The following is an 8,048-nucleotide window of genomic DNA, read 5'->3' as shown; positions in this document are numbered from 1 at the left end:
AAAAAAAAAAAAAAAAAAAAAAAAATCAATCAGAACAACTAGAGACTAATACCAGTCTTGGGGTCCATCGCCAATCTAGTCCTTCAGGAGGAATGAAAACGAAGTATCATCTCAATTTAGTTCTCTTCATTTTCTGGGTAACCTTTGAGGGCAATAATTCTGCCTCCCTTCAATTCCTAGAAAAAAAAAATCTAAATAAATTAGTATTCAACATCCAACATACAAAAGAAATATAATTACACTAGATGTAAAGTCATTTGTGCACATACCTTTGTGCAATAGACTATACCTTCTCCAGGCTTGGGATGAAAGCGTGCCACATTGGTCACCGCTGTATGACTACTGATGCTTCTTATAAGCTTCATATCTGAAATCCTGTAAATCTGAGCTTGGAAGCATGCACCATCATGTTAGATAATGAAAATGCCTTTATTTCGAGGATTTTATAGAGATATGTATTCATTCTCCTATTTTATGTCTCAATTCAAGCATTTAAATGAAAATGGAACCATAAACAAGCCGACTCTGCTGGAAAACCCAACTTGGATTACTATTCAAGTTCTACTTATAGCTTATGCTAATATGCAATTGATTTTAGGAATCCAATTTTGATCAAATTGGTTGAACTAGTACGTAATTAAGGATAGGATATGGATAGAATCAATATAATCCTATGAGCTAGCAGCGAAGCATGATTTGACTTAATTATATCTCACACAATCTACGAGAACTTGTTACTATGTAAGGACAGTTAAGAGTTTGCCAAATAACTGGTAAGTGTGACCTTGTCTCTATTCGAAAGGGTTTGCATGGTAGCTTTAGCAATTGGCAATGTTATAGGGGATACTCTACGCACGATGTGTGGTTATTGAAAGGTTGTTAATTAATCTTCAATAGTGAATTTGTCTTAGATTGACAAATATCTAATTCAGAGCCTATGATTATGAGTTGGTACACGACAAAGTCGTGTTCTAATGTGCCCTTCGAGATATTATGTGGAGATGGTTAGGAAATCTCCAACTATCCTTTAATCATGAACTTGTAGTGGTTTACAGACACAAAAATCGCTTCCTCCATAATGATAATAGTATTATGGAGCCTATTAATATTAAGAAGTCACCAACTAATTCCTGATAATGAATCTCTCTAGGTTGATAGTGTCCATTATATATGATCGAACTTTTCATAACACGAAGTCATCCATCTACACAATAGCAAAATTGTTTGTCCACTCCTAGTTCCCAACTTGATTCTGAGAAAGTAAGACTGCTGACTTGAAGGCTTTTATCCTCCCTTTTATCTCAATGTTAGAAAATGTCCAAACATTTCGCTTCGGTCTCCATCATGAAATTGTGGGTGGCTCCAGTGATAGTATTCTTGGTCTATTTGTGGTTAATCTAGGCCTCGACATACATAAGACTTCATTCCACTGACTCTTCCATCTCTCCCACTTTCTTTTGGAGAGAAGATAAATATTTTAGAGTTCCCTTGCGGGAGTTTCCCATGCTTTCAACTAGCAATGTTTCAACTTTTGTTATCTCATATTCAGCATTTGAATTCGTTCGAAATTTGGTTTGGAATGTTTGGAGGGTCACCCTTTGTGGGCATTCAGATTCTTAATGGACCCGTTTACATATGAAGCAGGATGAAGACCCCTGACTGTAATTGTTCTAGTTGGTAGTCTCCACCATAGATTTCTACCTCTCTATGGGAAGATTCATATGCCCTCCCTCCAATTTCAAATCTGTCACATGAGTTAGATAGGTAATTTTTATTACTGGGGAACTTTAACTCCACTTGACATCTTCGAGATTGATTATTGTTAAGATCAAACAACCGTTGCATTGTCACATAGACCATAAAAAGGCCCTAACTTGTTCATATACTTTTGACTTTGTCCACATTTTCAGACCTTCAACGAAACAAAAAACCTTGTCTTGCTCAAACCTTATCGTTCTTCAACAGCTTAACTCAACTTTTTCTTTCGTTCTTGGTTACTTTATGCTTTATGGCTCATCTCACCGAGACTTGTGAAGAAGCTGAGTTCTTCGCTACTCACTTTCGTTCTTTCTTCATTTTGATTTTTGGTTTTAGTATACGATTTCATCGTTTGTTCTTCATGAAGTGATTGTTTTTTTAACAAACTAGCAACCCAACTTGAATATAGAGAATTAGGTTTTGAAACAATTTCAAGTTGGGTTACCAATCCAACCAACCTGAAACTTTAGGTTAGTCCAAAAAAAATCCTCAAACCACCCCAAGTTTGTTCCCTACAACTTTTATGACGAGGTTTGTCATTTAGCACAGATTTGAGATTATGGAAAAATGGGTGGATATAGAGAAGGTTTTGTGGAAATTTAGCGGTGATTCTCTTTAAAGACATCCACATCAGAAAGAAGTTGTTAGATTTGGTGAGAGAGGCTTGCTTGAGTGAAGACGTCCAAACTAAAAAGAAGTTATATTTGTGAGAGGTTTGCTTCGTGACTGAGCCAAGAGACAAGACGTTTGGTTTTTGAGGGTGTAAGAACAATTATTTTACAAGAAACGAAGTGGAAGAAGTATTGTTGGTCCTATATAGAAGCTTATATGGAAGTAGAAGTGTGGAGTGGGTGGCCCTGGTGTCTATGGGAGCTTCGGGGTTGTTCTTATGCTTTAAAATAGAACCTCTTCAAAGCCATTAAGGTAGCTAGATAGGTCAGTGGCCTTCCACTTTTCTAATTTGGGTTGGGTGGACTTCGATGGTTTATGCTCCTTCTATATTATGGTCCGGGGGCTTAGTTATACATCCTAGAGTAGGAGTGTATAGGGTTTGGGTATGCATAAGCCTTGTAGGGTTAGTACAGATGGTAAGCCATGACATTGACTAATATAAGAGTGAGCATACGAGCACATAGGTGCATAAGAGACAGTAAGGATTAAGAAGTTTGAGTTTAAATGGAGATATTGAATTTGGAATTCAGGACTACAAACTTTTCCATCCTTATCAATGGATAAGATTGCTTCTAGAGGGCTTAGGCAAGGGGGCTCTATCGCCTTCTTTATGTGTTGTGGATGTTTTGAACATGCTAGTGTTTCTTGAAGTGAAGGGGGGTGGTTGAGGGGTTTAAGGTGGGGCAAGAATTGGATCACCTTTATAAGTTAGATGAGTTACTACTCTCAAAACTTTCATCTAATACATATTTATTTGAAGCTATACTATTTAAATGGCAATTAATTACCTCCAATATAGTATATGGACAAGGCCACCCAATTCCTTTGAGAGAATAATGCCTTCTGCCGTACCCGACCACTATGTATTTTGAAGTTGGAGAGAACTGTAATCATTTCTTGCATTTATTATTCAATGAGAAAATCAATGTAAAAATTTATAAAGTTATATATTCAACAAACCTGAATTGCATTCACCGCATAACCAGCTTTGATCCCTTTTGTTTTAAGAACTCTACCAAAACTATTTATTGCACAAGCAAGCAAACAAACAAACAAACAATATCATAGTAAAAATATAAGACTCAGCGCTTAAAAAAAGTAAATGCCCCATCAATAGAATGTATAAATGTATTACCTGCAATCTGCTATAGAATACACCCTTATATCATATACGAGCGTACAAAGTGTAGAATCATCAAGCTGCTCGTAAAATAATTTGAAGATCTTCTCGTCGGCTTTCTGTCGATTAACAACACAAGCAACCAGGAATTTGCCGCATGGGGAGATGTCTGCACTCCTTTCACTACATATCAAAAGCCCACAGCACACTTTAATCTAAAATAACTCAATAAAAAGAAACACACATAAACGGTGTAAAAATACCAGTTCAGAACGACGTTCGGTATGCATAAACGTTCGTTTTCAAGCACATTGTAAGCTTTGGCATCATATTGCCAAATCTTCAGTCCCACAACACGGAGGCATTCCACCACAGTTTGTTCCTCCATAACCAAGCTCTCTCTTGCGGGTGGATTGAAGGTAATAAGAGGGTTCATCTCAATAGTTAATGGACAAAAATTAGCAACTTTTCGACGAATCCGGAATGTTGATGCAGCCTCAGCACTTTCATCCACAACGATTGAAAAATCTAAGAAACAAATGTAGGCTAATAACAAACCACCATTATATATTAGTGGTACTTGGTAACGAAATTCTTGTTGGCACCTGGTGCAGTAGATGTAGTGGTCAAAAGTATATCATTTGACCCTTCTGGATGATAAGATCTAAACGTAATTAGCACGCTACGTTTGAGGTTTTTACAATTATTCACCTGCATGCATATTTTTATATCAAGTTATATAATATACTAAAAAAATGACACTGCATTTTAAATTCAAATGATTTACCTCGGCAGTCAATATGTATGGCGCACCCAACGGGTGGAATTGGACTTTTTTAATTGTTCCAGATGCAATTAGTATAGCATGAGAATGATTATCCTGGTTATATCTCCAAATATGTAACTGCGATTATTGAACCACGATTAAACTAAAATTATTTAGATATATAAAACTAAAATTATGAATGTGTGAAGGTAAAAACTTCACCTCCTTATCTATTGTAAAAGCAAGAATTTCTTCTTCAGCATGTAAAGAGATGGATCTATCAATCAGTGTAGGTTCTACACAACGATAATTCATTAAATGATATTTATAGGAAAATACAAGCTATTAAAAAGTATGTACAGAAATAATTAGATGTTAAAGTTTGTTACAGAAGATGCAGTTATCTAACTTAAGTTCACAGTGCAGGGAAGTGTTGGCCGTTATCTTTTTTATTGAATTGAGATCCATTGTTTATAACTTCTCTAAAGTTGAAATAATAAAAAGAAAAAGTGAATACTAGTTGTGATATAATGGCATTCATGTCCCGCATTTTCAATAACAGCTACTTCACCCGTCATAAATATTAGGGCCAGATGAGTTGAAATTGATGCATTTTGATGCCACTGAAGCTGAGAAGTTATATCATGAAGAAGAAGAAGAAGAAAAAAAGGCAAAATGTCAATTTCGCACAAATGATGCTAGAAATAATGCTGAATAATTCTTGTTATTGCTTATTCAAGCCTTTAGTCCAGTTTGTTATGTTTGGGTCTAGAGTTTATGTTTTTTCTGTACTTAGAGGCTGTTTGAATGCCCAATAAATGAAGTCCTATTCCTTCCCAAAAGGGACAAACTTGAGGATAATAGCATCAAATGTTTTGGTTGTAGCACGGTTTTATAATCCTGACGAATAAACTTATTATTAGTAATCGTTCGAAATAAAATAGAAGCAATTAAAAAGTAAAGCTTACGGCCTGAACGAAATTCCAATTTGATTCATCAAATCTAATAATTGATCTCACTGGAAGCTGGCATGAAGTTATCCATTCGAATACTTTTGGATAATCTTCCAATATAGCACTGCAAGTATATTCAAAATAGAATCAATATATCGATCGACCAATCATAAACTATTTTGCAGTCAAGAAAATGTTACCTTCTGCAGTAACATAGATCACCACCCTGAAAAAATTCTATTATACCCTGTGGTATAGTAGTGGAATGAAAAATTGTAACAGTTGAGCAATGCTTCAATGTATATTCTTCCACACTAAAATATCCATCGTAATACATGGTTAGTATTAGAAAGTGCAGGTTATCATTATTTAAAGAGAAAAAATTATGGAACACAGCGTTGTGTAAAGTTACCAGGAATGAAGTCTACGTTGAGACTCGGTTATCATTTTTGTGTTTGTGGAAATTTCCCTACTCGCTAAGATTCCCACAATGTTCTTCATCTAAAAAGAAATGCAATTCAGTAAGGAAAAAACAAAATTAACTAATATTATCACAAGATTCCAGAAAATTAAGGAAACTACATCAGCCATAGTTTTGTGAAAATGCAATTCGTTTATAGCATTCAGAACCAACCTGTGAGGAAGAGGAGCGTCCTTTCTTTTATTCTTCTTTTAGGACAAACTGCTTCCTAGTTTCTGAAACGTTCATTAGGAGTAGCTTAGCATGAAAAAAGAACACAAATAAATCAGGGTCTGAATTATTATGGTAAAATAGTCCGTTAGGGCTAACAATCTCATCAAATTCATGAGTCTACTCGCTCTATTCTCATTCAATTCCTATGAAAGATTGCTTTTCCATTTAATTAACGAAATAAAACAAAAAAAAAGTCCTAAAATTCAGGGGCTCGAAGATAAAGAAAAATTTCCTCTGTTTCTTGAAATTAGTACGGTTAATCACATACTTGAGAGAAATTATCCGCAAGAAATCATAAGAATCAGATAGGGTAGGAGCAGTGAAGGTGAGTTTGGCGCATGAAAAGGCATCGGAAATGAGAATCATGAAGCAAAGATCATCGTCGACACAACTATCAGAATCAAATTGAAAAAAGAAGAAAAGAACGTGATAAGAAGGAACTGAGACCGAAAACGGATGGAAAAACAAATGATCAAAAGTCACAAGTTCGAGATTTTTAAAGCTATAGTAGAGAACCAAAGTGGCTGTCACATTAAAGTTCTTCGAACAGACAGAGGTGGCGAGTTCATATCTAAAGAGTTCAATCTGCTTTGTGAAGAAAAAAGCATCCAAAGGGAATTAACAGCTCCCTACACTCCAGAACAAAATGGAATCGCTGAACGAAAAAATCGAACTATTGTGGAGATGACAAGAAGTATGTTACAAGCAAGGAGACTTCCAAACCAATTTTGGGCAGAAGCTATAGCAACATCTGTTTATCTATTAAACATCTCACCAACAAAGACGGTTATGAATCGAACTCCTTATGAAGCATGGCATGGAAGGAAACCAATTGTAAGTCATTTACGAATCTTTGGTTGTGTTGCTTATGCTTTGAAACATCCTCAAATTCGTCAAAAGCTCTATGAAAAATCTGAAAAATGCATTTTCATTGGCTATTGTACTCAATCAAAGACATATAAATTATATTAGTTAGAAGGGATGTAATATTTAATGAAAACGTGAGTTGGGATCGAAGTAAAGAATAGGAGCAGCAAAAGATTACCGTTGAAGTTTCTTCAAATGAAGAGACAAGGGTCAACTCCAGTGCATCTCTTAGTGCCTCCACTGCAACACAAAATGTGTCAAATTCATCATCTTCAACATCACTAAATAGCGATTCTTCTCTTGAAGAACTTTCGGATGAGACACCTCCAAAAAAGTATAAATCTTTAGCTGACATATATGCATCATGTCAATTTGCTCTTACTCTTTCGGATCATATGAGTTACGAAGAACAGCTGAAAAAGAAGAGTGGAAGAAAGCCATGGTAGAAGAGATGCAGTCCATTGAGAAAAAATGGAACATGGTAGATGGTTGACTTACCAAAAGAAAAAATGCAATCAATTTGAAATGGGTGTTCATGACAAAATTTGCATTAGATGGAGCATACAAAAGCATAAGGTCCGTCTTGTAGCAAAAGGGTATGCACAACAACAAGGTATAGATTTTGAAGAAACTTTTTCTCCTGTAGCTCGTTTTGAAACTGTAAGAACTATTCTAGCATTAGCAGTAGAATTACGGTGGCCGGTTTATCAGTTTGATGTTCAGTCAGCATTTCTTAACGGAGATTTACAAGAAGAGGTTTATGTAGCACAACCCGAAGGATTCATTAAGAAGAACAAAGAAACAAAGGTATACAAGTTGAGAAAGGCACTATACGGATTAAAGCAGGCCCCTCGAGCTTGGTACAACAAGATTGATGAGTATTTTCAAAAGAAAGGATACATGAGAAGTGAGAATGAGCCTACTTTATATGTGAAGAAGGAAGGTAAAAGTGATTTCATCATTATTTGCCTTTATGTTGTCGATATTATTTACACTAGCTCTTCTAACTCTCTTTTGGATACATTTAAGTCTCAAATGATGAGTGAATTTGAGATGTCAGATATGGGTCTATTACACTATTTTCTTGGTCGTGAAGTATATATAAAGTTGAGGATGAAATTTTTATTTCACAAAGAAAATATGTCAAAGATATTATGAGTAAATTTGGTATGCTTAATTGTAAGCCTGTAGCTACACCTATGAATATTAATGAGAAAT

At 35.4% G+C, this 8,048-nt stretch overlaps 1 protein-coding gene across 2 annotated transcripts; it reads right to left on the bottom strand.

The window, feature by feature from the left end:
- Positions 1–6: 6 nt before the first annotated feature.
- Positions 7–6,393, bottom strand: LOC111500010. Of its 2 annotated transcripts, none has more exons than XM_023151782.1 (15): positions 6,232–6,393; positions 5,904–5,987; positions 5,682–5,770; positions 5,470–5,583; positions 5,285–5,393; positions 4,834–4,945; positions 4,539–4,612; positions 4,338–4,454; positions 4,156–4,261; positions 3,814–4,078; positions 3,566–3,733; positions 3,391–3,451; positions 3,219–3,314; positions 270–383; positions 7–176 (listed from the first exon to the last, which is right to left on the bottom strand). In XM_023151782.1, the coding sequence occupies exons 3-15, from the start codon at positions 5,768–5,770 to the stop codon at positions 117–119; spliced, it is 1,485 nt and encodes a 494-aa protein (XP_023007550.1). In that variant the 5' UTR covers positions 5,904–5,987; positions 6,232–6,393; the 3' UTR covers positions 7–116. The 2 variants fall into 2 exon arrangements, with proteins under 2 accessions (XP_023007550.1, XP_023007549.1); XM_023151781.1 differs by having other exon boundaries at positions 5,904–5,965.
- Positions 6,394–8,048: the final 1,655 nt, after the last annotated feature.

This window comes from Cucurbita maxima, unplaced genomic scaffold (genome assembly GCF_002738345.1).
Source record: "Cucurbita maxima cultivar Rimu unplaced genomic scaffold, Cmax_1.0 Cma_Scf00027, whole genome shotgun sequence".
NCBI lineage: Eukaryota > Viridiplantae > Streptophyta > Magnoliopsida > Cucurbitales > Cucurbitaceae > Cucurbita > Cucurbita maxima.
The sequence above is the reverse complement of the archived record's forward strand: the minus strand, read 5'-3'. Positions and strand labels throughout refer to the sequence as shown.

Excerpts from the sequence above, each read along its gene's own strand:
- LOC111500010 (XM_023151782.1), bottom strand. The coding sequence starts at position 5,770 with ATGAAGAACATTGTGGGAATCTTAGCGAGTAGGGAAATTTCCACAAAC. Across the intron at positions 4,079-4,155 it reads CACTACATCTACTGCACCAG|ATTTTTCAATCGTTGTGGAT; the intron begins GTGCCAACAAGA and ends TTTGTTTCTTAG. Across the intron at positions 384-3,218 it reads GTCCATATACTATATTGGAG|ATTTACAGGATTTCAGATAT; the intron begins GTAATTAATTGC and ends TTCCAAGCTCAG.